At 41.6% G+C, this 22,342-nt stretch overlaps 1 protein-coding gene across 1 annotated transcript in view; it reads left to right on the top strand.

Moving 5' to 3' along the window:
• LOC120567940 (arylsulfatase I-like) overlaps nt 1–10,699 on the top strand; it is a 21,407-nt gene extending 10,708 nt beyond the window's left edge. The window contains exons 5-11 of the mRNA XM_039815045.1: nt 734–808; nt 956–1,130; nt 2,753–2,989; nt 3,408–3,554; nt 6,550–6,697; nt 8,049–8,653; nt 9,874–10,699. Coding sequence (XP_039670979.1) covers nt 734–808; nt 956–1,130; nt 2,753–2,989; nt 3,408–3,554; nt 6,550–6,697; nt 8,049–8,653; nt 9,874–10,293 — 1,807 coding nt within the window. The 3' untranslated portion in view covers nt 10,294–10,699. The remainder of the gene's footprint in view (nt 1–733; nt 809–955; nt 1,131–2,752; nt 2,990–3,407; nt 3,555–6,549; nt 6,698–8,048; nt 8,654–9,873) is intronic.
• Nucleotides 10,700–22,342: the final 11,643 nt, after the last annotated feature.

Consider the following 22,342-nt stretch of genomic DNA (forward strand, 5'->3'; position numbering starts at 1 on the left):
CCTGTTTTGTCTGTTTAGCGTTCACATTCCTGCCCTCGACTTGAAACTATTCCACTGATCGCTGACTGTAATACTCAAAGAAATGTGGGAAGAAGATGACTTGCAGGTTAACAAACACCGATAGATAAACAATACCGGTTTTAAAACTTAAAAAAACTTCAATCAAATGTTTGTGCAAATAGTTAAAGCCTGGGGTCTTCAACGTTTTTAGGACAAGGACCCCTGAGCTGAAAAAGAGACAGAGCAGGGACCCCTTAGGCTACAATATATAATGTATCAAATGAAGCTGCATATTAAACTGGTCCTACAATAACGTGGCCAAGAGCCTTCAGATATACCTTTTTATGGTGCATAATACACAATACAAGCTGTTAAAATAATAATTGTTAACAAATCCATACATTTATACATAATGTTAAAATGTGGAACAGTGAATCCTTAAGTTTAACTGTATCTATAGGCCTATCATCAGTGTAGTGTAAATTAAAAAAAAAAAGAAAAGAATAATCTTTACAATTAATATGTTGGATTCATGTTAATGGATATTTTCAGATATAGTCAGATAGATATTTAAACTATCAAACAATAATTTGGTGGCCCCCCTGCAGCAACTCTGAGGACCAACTAGGGGTCCCGGACCCCCTGTTGAATATCTCTGTTTGAAGCTGCTTGTGTAGAACAGTAGAATAGAAATCTGATGCTCAGGTAACTTCATCTGTCTTCTTTCCTCCAGGAAGGCATGTCTGCCCACCAGAAAGGGTTTTGACAGTTTCTTTGGTTCTCTTACAGGAAGTGTGGATTACTACAGGTAAAAGTGTATTATTATTATTATTATTATTATTATTATTATTATTATTATTATTATTATTATTATTATAAGAGTGAACCAGGACTGATTAGAATATCCGTTGTCCCTATGTGTTTCTATGACTCACATGTCTCCATCTGTCTCCAGTTATGGGTCCTGTGATGGCCCGGGCCTGTGTGGGTATGATCTCCATGACGACGAGGGCGTGGCGTGGGGCCAGGAAGGGAAATACTCCACCACGCTGTTCACACAGAGAGCTCGCAAGATCCTGGAGAGTCACAAGCCCACGGACAGGCCGCTCTTCCTGCTGCTCTCCCTCCAGGTATCACGCTGTGAGAAACCTCTCTGGAACAGGATTCAAATTTAAGCCCCTCAAAATCAGGGCAGAAGGAGAGAAAACATCTTCTTTTTTTTCAGGAATAGTTGCAGAGAATAAGTCAAATACAACGCAGCCTGACGAGTTTGGATGCAGCGTTAGTTTATGTCTGGGTGTGGGGGAGTCCGAAACGTTGGAATAACATTGAGGCCACATTAAAGTCTTTAGTTGTCTATGAGCCTCAGAATCTTATTTACAGACTTTCAACCACATTTAATTAAACGCAGGCCAGACAGAAAATGTAACTTAGGGTGTTTTCACATATAGTCCTCTCTAAACGAAACAAACTCAGTCCTCTTAAAGAGGACCAAAAAGTGGACCAACAGAAAAGGGACTCAGTTCTTTTTGTGCTCACGGTGTCAGTTTACATGAAAGAAGGTCTCAGTTCTCTTTACTGGTCCACTTCAGCTCTGACAGGGCCTCAAGGCTAAAATACATAAAAGGCTAAAGGAACCTGGAAGGTGTTGTGTTCACAATGCACAGGTGAAGAGAACTACACCCCAGTCTTAAAGGGAACCGTACTCAGACCATCTCCCCAAGAGTTATGAGTATGGTTTGTTTTAGACGGGTCTCCGGGCCAGATATACGTACATTACAATGTAGCGTTATCAGCGTCATGACCAACACGCAGAAAGCGCACGCTGTGATACTTCAGCTTACGTCGTATTTACCAAACCTGCAATTCATCAGGTAATCAGCGCCTTTCTCCGCCCACTATACCGTAAATTGCGCTGTAGCAAAGCGTTAAGTACTGGTGCTATGATACAGCTGAGTGCAGACTGCCATATTCCCACTGCTGATGCTAGGACTGTTTGAAATGATCCTGATTCCAGTATTTGGAATGTAGCGACAAGTTTAACAACCGCTGGAATGGAATGTGAACGCTGAGTCAGAGATTCTATGTCATCTTTGATTTCTTCCAGTAACTGTAATATTGCATGGCTGCCTAATCTGTAACTCTTAATGATTTCGTGTTCACTCAACTGAAAAAGTGTGATCCTTGTGGCAAAAATCCTTTCAGCTCGTCTCCTTGGCCTATGTCTTCGTCTTGCTCGGATTACTGCTGCCATTTCACCAGCACGCCCTCATACTCTGCTTCTGACTGGCTAGTAGTCCTTACCTAGGTACTGTCAGGGCACGCCCTCATACTCTGCTTCTGACTGGCTAGTAGTCCTTACCTAGGTACTGTCAGGGCACGCCCTCATACTCTGCTTCTGACTGGCTAGTAGTCCGTACCTAGGTCCTGAGCATGTGCGACTGCCAACAAAGATGGAACAGAAGTGAGATGTCTCACTCAAAAACAGAGAGCTCAACACACAGGGTGAAAAGAGGAGCTGCAGCAATGTGCAGTACAACAAAAATATGGTGTTTTTTGAAAATTAAACCATGTAAGCCTATTCTGATATAACCTCTAAATACAATTATGAACCTGAAAATGAGCATATGAGCACTTTAAGTTCTGCACCAATATATATAAAAAGAAATACAAATAACCAATTAAAAAAATAATGAAATCAAACGTACAAAGTGAACCCTTTGTAAATGCACTGTGACATGTTTTTCTCCAGGCAGTTCACACTCCTCTCCAGATCCCCAAGTCCTACATCTACCCGTACCGCGGCATGGCCAACGTCGCCCGGAGGAAGTTTGCTGCCATGGTGTCCACGGTGGACGAGGCGGTCCGAAACGTCACCTACGCTCTGAGAAAGTATGGGTACTACCGGAACAGCGTTATCATCTTCTCCACCGACAACGGCGCCCAGCCCTTCACCGGAGGGAGCAACTGGCCGCTCCGAGGCCGAAAGGTACAAATACCTTATATATTTTGCATTTTGTACATCAATTTCACTGCAGAATTTAGTTTTAATAATATCTCCTACTTTCCAGCACAAAAATACATTCACCTTTACTCTTACAGCTTCTGTAAGAGCTTAGAGCTCAGCTTTTGTTGTTTTTTTTAAAGTTAAAGAAACATGTATGCAGTCCTTCTTGTGCCAAAAAAGGAGTTTACCTATTAGTGTGAGATGTTTAAATAACATTTATCTTGGATTCCCCCCCAAAAAATTAAGTAATACTCATCACATTATCCTCAAGTGCCTGCAGATATTCACATGATGTGATATAAAATGATGCTGTGAATATCAGTGGTGTATATAGCGATCTCGGCCAACCAACGGAACTGGCTTTGCCAACTGTAGCTGAACCTCCTGCCTGCGTTTCCAGGGTACGTATTGGGAAGGTGGAGTCCGTGGCGTGGCGTTTGTTCACAGCCCCCTGTTGAGACGCAGGAGACGGGTCTCCAAAGCTCTGCTCCACATCACCGACTGGTTCCCCACACTGGTGGGCCTGGCCGGGGGAAACACCAGCCAGGTCAGTGCAACTCTCTACCTTTACTCGAGCATTGTTGCAGGACTCGCTGCCATCGTGGGTTACCCTCTGCATGGTGTCACATTGCCAGACCTTCCTCCACAGCGCTGCGGAGGAAGGGTGGCTAGTCCACACAGCATTCTGGGATGGGAGAAAAACCTGCTCTGGTTTATTGGCATTTCTGTAAACCAATCACAATCACCTTGGGCGGTGCTAAGCACCAGACGGAGCCACAGGGCCTCTGCTAAATAGTCTCAGGAAGGAACTTGTTTTGGTGGAACATGTGTACGTTCAAAAGTAGTTTTAGTCGTGCAACAGAAAACTCAGATTGGACAGATAGTCTAGCTAGCTGTCTGGATTTACCCTGCAGAGATCTGAGGAGTAGTTTACCATAGTCCTCACAAATCCACCAGAGGTTAGAACACCAACACAAAGAAAGCCCAAAGCAACAGATATCCGGCCTAAATGAGTGAAATCTGGCGGAATTTCCTTCGGCAACAGAGCAATCTTGGAAGTGGAACGTCGTGGATATAGACTACGCTCAGCTCAGATCACAGCCAAGACAGACGATTTCTGAGCAACAGTATTTATTTTCACTGCTCACACACTTTAAACATAACTTTCCAACCATAAACGGTGGGTCCCTGTCTGCCTGGATATTGCCCGTTGCTCACAACTTTATAACAAAGAAGAAACAAAACAATATCTCACAGTCCAGTGTCCTGTCATCTGAAGGACCAGCAGCTACTGCATTTAAACAGAGAGTGTAATTAGTACAACAACAATCAGCTGAGACAATTAACTCACCTGGCACTGCTCTCATCATGAGTAACCCCACACCTGTTTCCACTGCAGCTGATTGCAGACCACGCCCACCTCTACAAACATATGTAGCTAATTCGCTATTTGCTTCCATTTTTAGCACTTTTGACCGCTTCTGTCTTTGTACTTGGTTTTTTGCTTGTAACTTGTATGTTTGTCATTAATGCTTTCTTAGCCAGGTCTCTTTTGTATCAGGATATTAAAGGGTAAATAATACCTTGGGAAAGGTACTCTCACTGAGTGCATTAGGTCCCATTCAGACTGCCTGCGTCAGCCGTCGGACGGTTCGGCAAAAAAGCAGGTCTTTCCATTCATGTTGAATGGGGGTAGTGCGTTTAGGCTGCGGCGGGGGTTGCCCCAGGGAGGGGACACGCTAAAATAAACACAGCGGGCCTGCGGCGAAAAGTTGAGACGGTCTCAACTTTTAGAGAAACGCAACCCGACATCACGCGGCGGTGGCCATGTCATGTAACCGGAGATCAGACTGGTCGGTGAGTTTTGAGAGTCCCGTACAGGAAATAGGAAACATCACTGCCTCTATCTCTGCCACAAGAACGTGTCAAAACACTATGAGGGTAGAGAACTGAATCACTCGGAAGTTTGTGTAATAGCTGGATGTTTCCTGCAACAACAAAGTACTTACTATATCTCGCTGCTGCAGATCGCCAGATCGCTGTTTCTGAGGCAGCCTTACCCCTATTTTCCATTGAGCGCATCTGTGCTGCATTCCATTTTCGTTCCAACCTCGGCCACGCGCCGTACCACACCGGGAGAGTCTCAGAAGCGCAGCGTCTTGCTGCCCGACTCGCAGATTATATTGTCTATATTGTCTCGTGTTTATTTAGCTAGTATCTACCTTCCACTCCAAGCTCTCCTACAGTTAAACTCCACGCCTTCTCTTTTCTGGTGTTCCCTTTATAAAAAAGATCTGTGATGTCTATTGTCTTTTTCCCACCTCCAAGCTGAATCTCTCGTCGTCCGTGGTGTTATACAGGAGACATAAATGATATTTGGGGGGTGTATTTTGGTAAACTGACTGAATACTCCCACTGTTTCCTGCCCAGCTGTCTGAACGCCCCGCAGCTCGTCTGAAAATAGACCTGGCGCGTATCTTTAGCGGAGTGGAGAGCTGCTTCACACTCTGGGACGCGGCGTGATGCAGCTGCTGGAATATCAAGCATCGACTTGAATGGCCGCGATTGCTCGCGGGGGCCGCGGCGCCTCCTGAACGCAGCACAGACGCGGCTGGTGGAAAATAGGGGTAACTGACCATTTGATAGTGCTGTAAAAGATTTAGTGGCAAGTGGCAGCAGATCAAGCATCAATCATCACATCCATACATACAGTATATTAAATAGATCCATCAAGACAATACAGTAATAAAAAATCAGTGCCTGCTTAAAACCTCCTAAATTACCTAAATTACTCTTAACTCTAGGAGGTACAAAAGCTGCCCCTGGTAGAGTAGCTGTGAACATCTCTCACTCTGTTAAAATAATTGATTAAATATTTGGGGACAGCCCCATGCACAGTCCTATGTACCATGCACAGGTGAATCAGAGAGACTCGATCTTCTACTTGTAACCACCCAATAGTCTCAAAATGAGAAGTGTCAAGACGAGATCTCATGGGGAGGTGCAGAATAAGCCTCATAACCTTATGACATTATTCATTGTCCCGGTTAGAGCTGAATGTGAAGCTCCGTCTACGTTAACCGTCATTTTGGCCTCAGACTTTACCAGATTACAGCGCTACTGTAAAACTGTCCATCTACTATCATGTTGATACATTTGCTCTTGACCTATTATGATAAGTGCACAACTGGCCACATATCCACTTTGTGTTTTAGTCCATGAATTACTTGTATTGGCAAGTCAGTGCAGTCTGTGTACAGCTCCCAAAGAGCTTTTTTGGCATAGTATGCAAGTAGGTTTCCATTGCCAAAGCAGATAAACAAAGATAAACAAGTCTATCTTGGCTACAATCAACAGTACCTGACTAATCCAGAAGCTCAATAGCCACTATTACCAAAGAAATTCATTATCATTTCTGTGTGGTAAATTTCTTGAGTATTTCTTCTGGCACCATTAATGCAGGGAACTCACATAAGAGCTTCTCATCACTCTCCAGAGGACCTTTCCTGTCTATTCTCTGAGTGTATTTGTTTCCCTGTCAGAGTCCCGGCCTGGATGGTTTCGATGTTTGGCCCACCATCAGCGAGGGGAAGGAGTCCCCTCGTCAGGAGATCCTTCACAACATCGACCCTCTGCACAAACCCCCCACTCAGACCATGAAGTGGGACGTCAGCACAGAGCGGGCATCAGGTGACTACCAAAATAAAATGTCAAAAGGCGGCGTACTAAAAACTACTTCAGTCAAGGCGTCACGAAATTTCACTTGTGAGATAAATTACAAAACTGCCCACGCATGGCAACAGGCTGGCAACCGGGGGTTCATGTAGGATTAGTCGTTCTGTGTATTTCGGTGGAAACAGCATGGTGAGTGATAAGCAGGGTAGTTCAAAGGCATCATTAAATTTAACTTGTTCTTGCATTGTTATGGCACTGAAAAGTAAAGTTTGATTGTTAAGCGTGAATTCAGATTAGGGTTGCACGATATTGACAAAATGTGATATTGCAATATCGATTATGAATTTGGCAATATCTATATTAATTTCGATTTTTTTAACTTATGGGAAAACCTATCAAAATAGATTCATAACAAATTAAACAAGTTTTCTTACAACACAAGTTTTATTTCAACTGACAGTCATATTGGTCTGCTACAACATGAATAAATACATAACGAACATGTCTAAGATAAGATAAAATAAGATAAGATAGACTTTATTAATCCCACACTGGGGAAATTCCTGAAAGAAATACAAATATGAGAAATACAAAAAGGCTCAGAGCTGCTGCAACAGGCTACCACTCACGCGGCAGCATCTTGCTTCAAGCTACAGAACAGGACATATTAGAAACAATAAAAATAAATATAAAAAGATATTGCATACTTATCGCGACACTTTTGACATAATATTGCGCAGCGTGATATCGCGATAACGATATTGAGTCGATATATCATGCACCCCTAATTCAGATCAAGCTTTTCACCGCATCTCACGGTGTCATCATTGCTCAGTTGTCATGAATATTAGTGATATATATTTATTGAAGTATATGTAAAATTTGTATCAATTCTTACCTAGCCCTTTTAATGTAGCGCCATCAGGTCAAATATTTAATGTCTCCAACACTTTATGTACAAATAGCTGCAAAAACTAATGACATTAGTACAAAAAGACACTCTAGAGATAAACAAACAATACATTTATATAAGCAACGATAAATAATAGTTGTATAGTAAATAAACAAACGGTTGTATTTAACGTTACAGTATTGCACAGTCAATTATTGCATGGTTTATCAGTCCTGGTGTGTGGGTTTAGGCTATCTTTCTCATGGAAGAGAGACATTTGGAGCCAAAGAAAGGAGGTGGACAGAAATTAAGATGAAAAGGGAATAAAGTAAGGAGGGATGTATGGAAGGAAGACATCTAAGCAGCAGCTCCTCTTACAGAGAACTAAGCAATATAAAAATGGAATAAAAGTTATTTGGCTAGTGTTGACTTTGTATTCCTCATTCGTCTAACTTTTCTTTGATTTGTCGGCAGGCAAACCCAAAGGCCCAAAGAAGCCAAAGAAGAAGAAGATCCTGAAGCAGAAACCAAAGCAGAAGGCAGCGTTCAGGTTGAAGACCACCAAGAAACCTCGAACGTTTTCCCATCATGCTGCTAAGCCTAAAGCCGAGCCCCTTCCTAAAGCCAAGCTTAAACCCGTCCCGAAATCCAAACTTAAATCCAAGACCAAAGTCTACCCTCAGAACCAGAGACCGTCCCATTATTATCCACATCTGAAGTCCCACTCCGGCAAGTCTCCGTCAGTGTCAGGAACATCCCGCCCTAAATCTCAGCCTCCCGTCCAATCACGTGTCAAGTCAAAATCCAGACGCAACACATCCCAGAACCTGTCCCGGGCAAGAACACCTCGACCAAAATCCAAGACACAGTCCAAGCTACATTTAAAGTCAAAGTCCAGGCGGACATTACCCCAACACCAGAACATGTCCCAGCCGGGGACGCCGCAGCCAAACCCCCGTCCCACTCCCCAGCTCGGTCTCCAGCCGGTGTGGGACGCGTCGGTCCAGGCGGCCATCAGAGTCGGAGACTGGAAGCTGCTGACAGGAGACCCAGGACACGGAGACTGGGTCCCCCCACAGGTACTGCAACACATGAGGGCTGCTCCATTATAGAAAAAAATGATAATCACAAATTCTTTTGTTCAGTATTAAAATCAGGATTATTTAACACAGTAACTTTTGGAAAGATGTTGCATTTATTAAAGTTAAAAAACAGTTCAACAAATCAACAGGGAAACATTGTGACATTTCCCTTCATACTTTTCCTGTAATCACCTTCAAATAAATAATAATAAAAAGAAAAATAATAAAAAGAAAAGAAAAGCAAAAATAAATTAAATCAAAATAAATTTGTGTCATAAATCTGTGTAATTCAGCAAACAAGACTGAATAAGAGTTTACTTGCAAAATCATTGTTTTTACCGACCATTGTTTTTGTGATCTTTCAGACTGATCTCATGAAGTGGCGTATGTATGACACGCCAATTCGTATGCCATTATTGGCGTGTTATCAAGACGCATACTCGCTTTTTAGCGTTTTAGTGTTTATCAACGCTGTTTGGCCTCCATTGACTTACATTAACTTGCGTTTGCGTGTGAATTTACGCCGTAGCGAGTAGTATGAAATCCACGTAGGGATGTTGGTCGGGGTGGAGGATGGGTAAACACAGGACTTTCACCGAGGAGAGCGGGAATCGTGTCCCGCGTGTGGCGTTTCCTTTTCACGTTTGTTCTTTTCCTAAACCCAACCTGCGTGTGACGTTTCCTAAACCCAACCGTAGCCTCGCGATAACACGCCACGTGGCTTTAGAAAGTGGCGTGTATGTTTACGCTGTGACGTTGAAGACTGCCGTCCGCTGTATACAGCGTAGACATACACGCGGATAGCTCAAAATGCGTCCAGATAACATGAAAGTGGCGTGTATGTTTACGCGAAGTCATGATATCACGTTGGATCTTTAGGTGCTGAAATCCAAATCGCAATCAAATTCTATTAATTGCACAGCCCTTTAAAACATTTAGACCCATTTTAACTCTCTTCTGTTTCAAACAACATAAATAATCGCACATCCTATTTTAGTTTAGTTTATTGGTTATACAAATACTACAGATTAATATACACATAATCAATAAAAGATGTGATGGAGAGCTGTAAAAAACCCTCAGAGGAGCTTAATCTGGGCACTCTCCAATGCATACTCCAATTAAAATAGAAAGATAACCTAAACTACTTCTTACAATGTACAAGTACTAGCGTTCTCTGATGGTAAAGCATTCCATGTCATTTAAACCCTCCTCAGGTACTTCCCACTCTCCCGGGACGCTGGTGGAACCTGGAGCGGGCCGCCTCGGCGCTGCCCAAACCCTCCACCCTAAAAAACGTCTGGCTGTTCAACATCACGGCCGACCCGTGCGAGCGCCGGGACCTGGCCGACCAGAGACCAGATGTGGTCCAGCGGCTGATGGCCCGGCTCGCCCACTACAACCAAACCGCCGTGCCGGTTTACTTCCCGCCCGACGACCCTCGAGCCGATCCCAGCCGGCACAGGGGGGCCTGGGTGCCCTGGGTGCACGGAGACGAGGGCGAGGAGGGGAAGTACCACGGAGTGTACAAGAAAGGGAAGAACAAGAAGAAGAGGAAGAAGCCCAAGTGCCCGCTGTGCAAGCTGCAGGCGTTCTTTCTGAAACTGAACACCAGGATGATGTCCAATCGGATCTGAGGCGTCGACTCCAGCCGTGAAACCATTGTGTCAAAGACGTTGTTTTCCTAAAAACCAGGGAAAAGTGGTAGCCAGGGGAGTTAATTCCACTAAACATGTCCTTTCACTGGCTTCACTTTTCTACACGCTCCTCTAAAAATCAAGTCCAACCAGTTTACGTACTGTCACATATCTCATCTGAGGGGACACTGCCCAGATCATGTGTAAGACTTTCTTTCACTGACTTTTAAAGGGTCAGTTCACTCAAACCACAACATGTTCTCTGACTTATCCCTTGTGATATCTGGCCATGCAGTAGAGCTGAACGATTTGGGAAAAAAAATCTAATTGCGATTTTTCTGCCAGATATAGCCTTTTTCACGGCAGACATGTTGACATGTCATAGTAGGAAAAGCACAGGTGTATTCAAAACCATTACTGATGGCTGCATTCCACTTAGGAGAGGCCCTGGTATTAAACCATTACTGATGGCTGCATTCCACTTAGGAGAGGCCCTGGTATTAAACCATTAATGATGGCTGCATTCCACTTAGGAGAGGCCCTGGTATTAAACCATTAATGATGGCTGCATTCCACTTAGGAGAGGTCCTGGTATTAAACCATTACTGATGGCTGCATTCCACTTAGGAGAGGTCCTGGTATTAAACCATTAATGATGGCTGCATTCCACTTAGGAGAGGTCCTGGTATTAAACCATTAATGATGGCTGCATTCCACTTAGGAGAGGTCCTGGTATTAAACCATTACTGATGGCTGCATTCCACTTAGGAGAGGCCCTGGTATTAAACCATTACTGATGGCTGCATTCCACTTAGGAGAGGTCCTGGTATTAAACCATTAATGATGGCTGCATTCCACTTAGGAGAGGTCCTGGTATTAAACCATTACTGATGGCTGCATTCCACTTAGGAGAGGTCCTGGTATTAAACCATTACTGATGGCTGCATTCCACTTAGGAGAGGTCCTGGTATTGTGCATGCTGACTCACTGAAATATCTTACTGGGACACTTGATGGAACTGAGCCATCGTTAAGGCTGTGCTTTTCCTACTATGACAAGTCAACATGTCTGCTGTGAAAAAGGTCCATTGCGATTACGATTCGATTTGTGATTATTATTTTTTAGCTACATATTGCACCTTCTACGGTCATGTTAAATAAAGTAAAAAAATAAATAGGACATTTCTGTAAACAATCTGGGATATGTAGCATCATTCCAGCATTTATCTAATGAAAAAAACAGTAAGCATAATAATGAAAAGAGGAATAAAAAATGTTAAACCAAATGTTACACCAAACATTCAACTAGGGCTGTCCCAAACGATTAGTTTTTAAACGATTAATCTAGCGATTATTTTTTTCGCTTAGTCGACTAATCTAACGATAAATTTTTCGATTGATCTAACGATTAATTCTTCAATTAGCGATTATTTTCATTATTTATTTTTATTATATTTATTAACAATTTACACAAAAGAAATTTCAATAAGGTTCAAATCTCTATTTATTAAAATTGTTTAACACTGCACTGTTCAAGTAAAATGAATGTGTAGTGCAACCTGAAGCCAGATGTAGGCTATCAATCCAACAACAAAATAAATTCACTTTCAGGAGGAATACACAAATAAAAAACTTAAAAATAAAAAATAAAACATTAAAAAAGTAAAATTTTTCTCTCTCCTTTCTAAGGGAATTATGAGCCCGAGCCCGATTTAAACCCAACAGTTTTTTTAATACGTGCGCCGTTATGACTGACGTTATAAAGGACTGGTGAGATATCTGAAACAACCTGGCCTGTTTGCGCAATTATGGAAGAGGCATAGGTGAGCAGAGCTTATGGTGTTTTGCTGCTGTTATCCTGACTCAGGGATCATTTTACAAAGTCTACAGACTACCACGTTGTTGTTGGCGTTGAGAGTAAAATACTCCCACACTTTAGAAAGACCGTGTGCGAGCCTTTGTCTCAACGTGTTGTGGAACTTGCGAGGAATCCATACTTGCGCTGATGCTGGAGGCAGCCATGTTATTTTTAGATTTCTCCGCTGACGCATTTACATAATCGATGACGTCGACGATTCGTCCCAGCCCTTCATTCAACTAAATATTTCACATTTGATTGATCGCGGTCTTCACGATTCAGCTAATCGCATTCTTTCAAATCGAACGTGTAGAAAACAGTAGTGATGTGAAAGTATCTGCATGGCAAGATAGCACACACAGTGAGCATGAAAATGTGTTTGCGATTTGGGTGAACTGATCCTTTGAATTCCTAACTATTCTGGTGGTAAGCTAGCCTGGCTTCGCCCTCCTATGTACTTCCGCTCAATTTTCATTTTCCTTCAGTACGTCGTCTGGGTTTGCGGTATATTCTTGGGTTTTCTCCGGTCAAATCTTTGGCCGGTGAAACCGCTCAGTGAACTACATCTCCCAGTGAACTACATCTCTCGTCTCACACAATTTACCTCACCTAGCTTGATGCTCAACTTGCTCGCTAGCTAGCTAAGCTCTGTTCCACAACACGTGACGTTATCTTACCTGCTGTGTTTTATCCAGTCAAGTGTTTTCAGCAGATAAGCAAAAGAACGAGAAAGATCCTCTGCTCATTAGAGTAACGTTACATCCTGGTACGATACACACAGACATCGTAGCTTCAGCGAGACGTTATCCATGAGACATTGAAGTGGGTAGTCTTTCTAATTACGTATTATACTTCAACAGTTTAACAATAAACTAAGACTTTCTTCGGTTGAAAAATAATGTTTTAAATTGGCGAACATATTTTTTTCCGAATTAAGGTTATCAGTGGCTGAGAGCGATGACGTTGAGGTTGTGCGCTAGTTTGAGTTGTAGTTCATGGCGGCGGAGAAAGATGCAAGCGAAACCATTCAGTCCGTTGTGGCAACGCTGCTGAATATCCAGAAGTTAAAGCCCGAGCGAGACCAGTCTTTGCTGAGTTGTGTTGGTGACCATGATGTTGTGGCCCTCCTCCCCACGGGGTTCAGGAACAGTTTGATTTTCCAGCTCGCTCCGTTAGTGGTGAAGGAGTTGGCTAAGGCTAACGCTAGCGATGCTCAGCCGATAGTTGTTGTCGTCTCCCCTCTTGTTAGCCTAGTCCTACCCATAGGTCCTACCAGACAGTACGTAGAGGGAGGAGCCAGGCTACCAGAGTGGCTCTGGGCAGATCCAATAGTTTTAAACTTCAACAGAGTACCCGCCTTTAAGGAAGTTTACACTTGTCAGTGGAGAGTGGCCAGACTCTCTGTACAGATGAAATGGACCAGAGTCTAGTAGGACCAGGCTAGTGTACCAGAGTCTGGTAGGACCAGGCTTGTGGTAAGGTGTTTTTTTCTTTACTAATGTGACCAATGTTACACTCCTCAGCACCTGATTGATTATGTGATTTTATAAATTGTGTGTCCACTGTTTTCTCATTATTACGTCTGTTATTCCTTTTGAATTGTTGTCACTCACAAACTGACAGAGTTCTTGACACAAGGACCGACGCTGTGTGGTAGGAAGATGTATGTACACACTGTCACTGATTTCATTATGTTTCTTTAACTTGGAGCTAACTTAAGATTTGGGTTTTGAAGCAAATGTGCAGTTGTTTACATTTGACAGTGAAAGTGCATGATCGTGATCATTATTTCTATAATTCTGTAACTGTTTTTGTTTGTTGTCAATATATATGGAACAAAATAGGACGAGGTTTTAATATTTTCACATTTTAGGTTGCACATTCCAGTGAATACAGATGTGTTTCTAATATGTGTTGTCATAGACTTGCATTGTGTTGGTTTCCCTTATGTGTTACTGTGGCTGAAACAGGCCTTTTGGATTTGTTTGAATGTATTGCCAGTGGCAAGCATATCTTGACTATGAATTTACAGTACGTGTTTTTATTTCACTACGTTCTACTGTGAACAGCAGAAACTGCCATTGGAACATGTCATGTCACAACTTATTCAGCCTTATACAGAACTAACAGTAGAATTACTTCAATGTTTCTAAGCTTTTTTTAAGACATTAAGAGACACAATCCTACAAGACAGACATATTTTAAAACACAGCATTTTATTTTGTTTTCTTTAAATTCAAATATATTCAGTGGAAAGGTTATGTTATTTAAACTAGGTTTTAATTTGTTTTAAGGAGAAGTCAAAAGAAAAGGGTTAAGATTAATCCCAGAAAGGGATGGTATAGATTGACGGATAAATGTTTTAGGAAAACCCCCAAATACTAAAAGGACAGAAATGAACCTAGGGGTTAATAACACATGTACAGAGTCGACCGTTCTCTGGCATTTGTTTTCATGCTAATCGAATGTTCGACCAGTTTTAGGGCCAACCGCTCATTAGCTAATAACGCTAGTCGCACAGACCGTTTATTAAAAAGATAGGTTATAAAGACAGTGCCATTCACTATACAGGCAGGCGCCATCTTTAGAAAACAGTCATGACCAGTCGAACGACGAACGCTGTGCAACCAGTAACCAGTAACATAGCTCAAACACAATGCTTCGGTTTACATGTAGGGACCCTCATGATGCTACCGTGGAAGTCTGGTGCTATTTTGAGCCTTGTTAGTGGTGTAGAAATAGCGATTTCTTTTTACTTTACCCTCTGCCCCGATGACTAGCGTTATAAGCTAATTAGCGGTTTGCGATCTAACTGGTCACATACGATTAGCATGAAAACATATACCAGACAACGGTCCACTCGGTACACGTGTTATTAACCCCATTCATTTGGGTTCATTTTGCACCAGATTTGTCCTTTAACTGCTCTGGTTTGACCCGTGTAATGATCTCTTGAGTCCATTGAAAACAAAATGAACCGGTTGAACATAAACCAGCTGCCTTTCTCTCCTGCTATCACAGACACTTCACAGTCAACGTCCTAATATTTGTAAGTTGTAAAATTTTGGAAATACTTTTTCAAGTTGTGAACAAATTAAGAGAAGGTAATTATAATTTAAGACGGTTCTCTATTTTTGGAAAGTTAGGGACTAATTTAAAATATAGACGTGTTTCAGTTTTGTGGGTTCAATTATGAAATGAACTTGAGTTGAAAATGTGTGCGTCTCTGTTGAGTTTCAAAAAAGCTTTAAAATCTAAAATAATGAAGGGTTATGAAGTGATTTGATCATAATGTACAGTAAAATGACTAGGTGTGTACTCAAGTGTGTAGTTTCATTTAGTTTTGTTGGATTTCTGACAGATTGTATGGGGGATATATTATAGGATAGGCAAAAATAAGCCTTGGCTTCAGCCTATATCTTTTTCGGTTAGATAGGGTGGCAAATTGTGGGAATTAATAGTTTCTTTCATGTATGTTAAACGAAATAAAGTTATTCATCATCATCATCAATTGTCAATAAAAGCTTGCGTGTTCAGAAAACCGGAGGAAGTAAAAAGGTTTTGCCAGCATTAGAAACCTCTTTGAAGTAAGATGGTGGTTTTCTACCCTTGAGCAAGACACCTAACGTCTAAATATTTCAGTGTATTTGCACACTTTCTAACAAAGGGCGCCTGTGGCTGCCGTGCCACAGCGCGGCGGCCGCCAGAGTGAGAAACCCTTCCAATGAGAGGGACGCTTGATGTCTCCACCCTGAGCAAATAAAGGTGAAATAAGATGACCCGTGACTCTGTCCTTTTATGTTTACTGGGAACAGCGTACCAGTCATCGCGGGTATGTTTTAATGTTTTAATATGGTTTTTGGGGAACGCCCAGGCCAAGTCACAAGTCTTCATAAGCAAACTGCAAGTCTTTCATGTCTCTGAATGCTCTTCATTAAAATGGCGCAGCACTGGAACACTTTATTTTAAAACTTGTAACAAATAAGTCTTTTCAGTGCACATGCCTAATAAATAACACATGCATATGCACATATGGCTGTAGAAAGCCTGCATGTTACTGTGTAATTTAGTTTTTATTGTATTGGGATTTTTCCAGGTCCAAACTTAAGACAAGTCAAGTCTCACGCCCCTCTTTTTGTGCCCGAATTCTGACTTAAAGTCTCAAGTCTACAGCTCTGATACAAACTCTGACCATTGTTATCAATGGATATATACTGTATTTCATCCTAATTGTTTAAGATACATGTTTAATTGAAGATGTAGAATTTCATTCTTTCATATCAGAAACTCAATGCACACAACCGTTTTAACCACTAGGTGGGGCCAGATGTCTACAATCACTGCAGATTGGCAGTCCTGAGTCTACGGAGCCTACTATTGCCATTTGAAACACACACACACACACACACACACACACACACACACACACACACACACACACACACACACACACACACACACACACACACACACACACACACACAATCCAGGAGAATGTGAGATCTACAGACCAGGAGCATGGGAACTCACCAAGAAGTCAGAACTGAGTTCTGTTCTCTGGTCACGTTGACACAACTGTCGGTTCGTAGGCCTACTCTGACAGTAGATCCAAAAAACACACACACACACACACAAGTCAAAAGGCAGAATGTTCCCAGTGGCACGCTGAATAATGATCAGGACTAAATACACATTGTTGGGACTTTACAGCATGACGTGCTGCAGGAGTTTAGTAATGTTCTAGTCAGACCAGTCTGACATTAAAGCATCAGAAGTCAACATGTGACTCCACACTGGGAACATTCAGCCTTTTTTTCCCTCATGTGTTTAACTTTTTAAAGCCCCTTGAGGCAAATTGTTATTTGTGATCAGCGGCCAGTAACCTTGACTATCACGAGAGCCATTTTTGGCAAAAAAAAACTAAAACAGAATCAAATTTGTCTGGAGCTGCAAAGCTCATTTACAGTTTATTTTTGATTGCTAGACGACAGCGGGCACAACTGGAGCAGCAGTTCATGTGGACCAAACTACTTATTTTTTCACATTTTTCAAAACTCTACACACTTATCCCATGGCTTTAACCGTAGGATTGGCCATCAAGAACCGATTCCTACTTGGAATCGTTTCAAAAATTACGATTTTATAGGCATGTGACCCGTTTCAACTCCACCCCTCAAAGAATCAATAAGAACTAGAATTGAGGGGTGGCCTCTAGCTCACCCAGTAAGAGCGTGCGCCCCATGTAGGCTGAGTCTTCTGCAACAGCCCGGGTTCGAATCTGACCTGCGGCCCCTTTGCTGGGTGTCATTCCCTCTCTTTCTTTCCCCCTTTCCTGTCTGTCCACTGTCACTGTCGATTAAAGGGAAAACCCCTCAAAAATAATCTTAAAAAAAAAAGGAAGAATCCAAATTGGAATCAGAATTGTTAAAATCCAAACGATGCCCAAACCTATTCAACCACAAAAAAAATTTTGTTTTGTTATTTCTCTGCATTTATAGTTTCCTTTTCCGCACTTTTGGTTCAACCTTCAACAAATTGCTTGTTGAATTTAAAACAAACAATCATTTCTAACATTCTTTTATTGTACAAATTGAACATTGAATTGACAATGACAGGCACTACTAAAAAAAGAATGACAGTTACATTTTAAAGTGCAGTTTTCTACTGATATTTTCTTTCAACTAACACAAAAAAATCTCGTAGCGTCTATCGCGATATGTCGCAACCTTTCGCGATATGTATATTGCGCCAGTTGATGTCGCGATGACGATAAAAAACCGATATATTGTGCAGCCCTAATGGAGACACAGGTCATTACCAACTGAGCCCCTCTGCTTCTCCTTTATGACTTCTTTTAGTTGGAGAACTCATCATCTGGGATGCCTTTCTTTCTGCAGACGTTTCCACATTCCCAGACCCAAACACACTGAGATGAGGCAGGTGTAGGTATCGACTGTGGTGCTACAACGTCTTGTAACTGCTCCTTTGATTGACTAAAACCTCAGAGAACTTGGGGGGGAGAGTGTAACAAACAAGTAGATTTAATTCACAATCCAGAGCATGCAAGCCTGCATGATGAATGCTTCACTTTGAACTCAAAGAACAAAGACGGACACACTTTGACCGGGGCTCAGAAACCAGACAGATATTTGGTCAACGTGATCAGGTGTTCTCAGACAACCTTGATCATCCCTGTTTGCCCCCCCGACTCATCAGCCCTAATGAGGCTGCCAGTCCAGCCGCCGAGTGGCCTGCATCTGCTGTTCCTTAGGGCTCTCTAACGGTAATTGAAAGCAGCGTCTGCAGATGAAGATATGAAGGCGTCTGGGAGAGATAAAGTCTGTGTACACGCAAAGCAAAAAGCAGCAGCTAATGAGGCCGGGGTGTGAGAGCGTCTTTGTGATTCACTCTCTTTGGCTTTTGATCGAGCCATATAGAGATTAACCTCGCTCAAAGCGCCGAGCAGCGTCCCAAAACGCTTCTTTTACTACAGCAGCAGCCGGGCTTCCACAGCAACATACATGACTAACAAAATTGACCATTTTTTTCGAAGTTTTTGTCACCTTTTGAAGTTTAGGGTCTGGTGGTCCTTTTATTTTACTAATTAACTAATAACTAATTTATCTATGATTGATGCCGCTGTCGCTGCTACGTCACCCGGATCGTTGGTCTGATTGGTTGAAGGACTATCCAGAGGCATTTGAGTGGCGTTCGTTGGTGACGCCCCTTTGGAAATGGGCTGTTAATGAACCAGAACCACTCTCAGTTACAACTGAGAAGGGTCTGATGTCTACTTAAATATTATTTTAATTAAAGAGGGCCTTAAAAGTCTTACATTTGCTTCACAAAGGTCTAACATTTGTATTGTCCTTTCATAAGATTATATAACTCCTTCATTATTTCGTCACAAAGCATTATGTTCAAGTACTTGGTAAACAATTATTTTCATAGCCTAAAACCCTTTCTGATATTCCATTATATCCTACATACCTTTGCCAGAATGTTCATGAAGTTGGTATTGAATTTCATTCTAAATGGTATTAAAACATGATTAAAACCTTGTTTATATTTTTTACTCCACGCCATTCATTTGGCAGCTTTAGTTACTTTGCAGATTCAGATTATGAATACAAAATATAAATCAACTAATAAATGATGATGTATTATCAGAGTTTGAGTTACCCAGCAGAATGAGCTCCACCGTCACCAGCTGCAACATTAAAGTGATGAACACATTAATGCATCACTAATTATAATTCAGTAATATTATATATAGGATTCTATGGTGGGCCAATCTGCATAATGACAAGTACTTGTACTTGTGGTACTTTACATATATTTTGATGCTCATACTTTAGAATTGTTACTAAACGACTAAAAATGTGAAATGCAGGGCTTTTAATTGTAACAGAGTATTTCTACACTGTAGTATTGTTACTTTTACTTAAGTAAAATATTCAAATACTTCTTCCACCGCTGCAATGTTGGAAATATTTGCTAATTAGCACTTGTTTGGTCATAAACTAAAGTATCACGGAAGGCTTGAATCATGTGGATGCGCCGACAGTGTTGTTGTCATTACTTAGAATTCCTCACGTCAGAAACAACGCACTAATAGCTTTAAAGCAGCCCCGTCAGTTATAGTTTTAAACCGAAATAATCTTTTTTTTATTTATTTTTTTAACAGTGTGCAAACTTTCATAAAGCACTTGACAAAGATATTAATAGCTTCAAACAAACTTCCAAACTGCTTTCCTTTCAGTAGGCTATTTGATCATTTCTCTGCTAAAAGGTGCATTAGCTTCTCTGTAGTATATCACTGCATTCAAACTGCAGCCAGATTGCTTTCAGACTATTTCACACCGGTCTTGCACACTTTCCCAAAGAACCTGATATCAGCTTCTCTTACATCCCTAAAAACTTTTTGCACTGACAGTTTTCCTCTTTATCTTTTTTGGAACGAGCAATTACAGGCAAAGATCCAAATATGATGGAGTCAGACGCGCGGTTAAGGCAATCTCTCTCTCTGGGAGTCAGACTGCGGCTCTCCTCGTATTTTCCAGCTCTTATCGACTTTCCTCTTTTCCTCCTCGGAGAAGCACAATTTACATTTAAATGTCCTCCCTTATCCTACCCAATGTGTGTTTACTTCAATGAATACGAGCCACAGGTAAACAGCTACGGTGTTCCTGACTGACCTCTTTCTAAACTCTCTACTGCAGTGCAGCAGTGTGCAATAAAAGCTCAAGATTCTTTAGTCGTCCTCCTTTTCTACATCGGCACACACTCTTGAACCACCTTTATGTCGTCAAAGTGTGCATCCAACCAGCAGGTTGTAAACAATCTGTCCCAAACTTTTGTTGAGCTCTCTGAAGGAGCTATGCTGTGGGGGGCAGAGACAAGGCATCACCAGCCACTTAGCATCCAGGGTCAGCCAGTGGAACAAGTGCAGGTATTCCGGTACCTGGGCACAGAAATAGACACTTCCCTGTCCTTCTCACAACACACAGACACAACATACAAAAAATCACAACAACGTCTCCACCTGCTCAGAAAACTCACAACCTTTCAGATCAGTAAGGACGGGTTAACTTTGGTTAAATCAGTTCTCACTTTCAATATCTCTTCCCGGTACAACCAACTCACCATCAAACACAAAACAAGACTCTGACGCATAGTGAATCACGCTGCCAAAATAACCTATCTGAGCTGTACAGCCACTCAGTGATCAGGAAAGACAACCTGATCACAGAGAACCCTCTCACCCCCTCCATCACTCCTTCCAGCTATTACCATCAGGCAGCCGTTTTAAGGTACCACTGGCCCGAAAAAAAAACATCTGCAACAAATCCTTCATGCCCTCTGCCATAGCCATACTGAACAACACAACATGAACACCACAGTCAGCTGATACCTCAACACCCCCATGTCTTGTTTTTAATATGTCCGTGTGAATGTCTCTTTGTGACTGGAGCCTTGTCAAAGACAATGTTCTGGAACCCTTGTGTAACAGACAATAAAGTTTTACCTAACCTTTTACAGAAAAACCTGTGGAATATACACTCAATTGTTTCATTGATGTCACTGACCTCCAGTCACTGCTTAGATTAACCACTGTTTTAAAGGTCACTTTTTGAACACTTGTGTTTTACTATCTTAGATACCTTGTATATTTTTTATATAGTTTGTCTGTGTTTGTTCTATTTATTCAATTTTTGTATGCACACTGCTGAACAGATTTTCATTGTACTCTGAGCACAAAGATTGATCTATCTATGTATCTACACACTGCTTAATCCATACATGTATGTGTAAGTAGGGATAGACTGATTATGGACGGGCCGTTTTGTTGGCAGTTTGCAGATGATCAGTATCAGCGTTTTATTTGCCTGATAACTGATAAAGTTAATGGATTAAAAAGTGTTCTACTTGGGCTCGGCTACAGCTCTCTGTCTGTCCCTCTGCTTCAGTTACACTCACTACTACTACTACTACTGCTACTACTACTACTACTACTACTCACACTACACTTAGAATTGATGGTGGTGGTAAATATTCATGAAAAAGGACAAGTTTGTGAACGGCCAGCACAGATTTTGATAATGAACAACTAAACACGTTACACACTGGGTCATTAACTACTAATAATCGGTATCGGCCTTGAAAAACAAACCGTATCGGTCGATCCCTAGTGTGTAGAGATCATATTGAATCAAAGGACAAATGTGGGCACAGAATTCTTTTTTCACTGAAAATTAGGCCCTATATTCCCACATTTCTATGATTTGTTTCAAAATTAGGCCTATATTCCTATATTTACTTTTTCATAAATTTGTATCAGATTGTAATCCCCTAACCCTAACCCTAACCTCACAGTCTAACCCCCCCAACCCCCAGACTTTCTTCTACTCACCTACTGTGCAATATTTAATACTATTGATAATATTGATAATACTGTGCAATTCCATTACTGTGCACTATCTACAGTATATACTGTGCAATATCATTACTCTCATTGTCCATTATCTATTACTCATTGAATATGATCACCAATATTGGGCAATATTCAAATAATGTGCAATAACCCACACTGCATATCACACTGTATATAAAACCATATTCCTTTTTTTATATGTATATAGTGTCTGTGTGACTGTGCACCTTACCCCCTCTTTTTTATACTACTTATTTT

Source organism: Perca fluviatilis, chromosome 11 (assembly GCF_010015445.1).
Source record: "Perca fluviatilis chromosome 11, GENO_Pfluv_1.0, whole genome shotgun sequence".
Classification (NCBI taxonomy): Eukaryota; Metazoa; Chordata; class Actinopteri; order Perciformes; family Percidae; genus Perca; species Perca fluviatilis.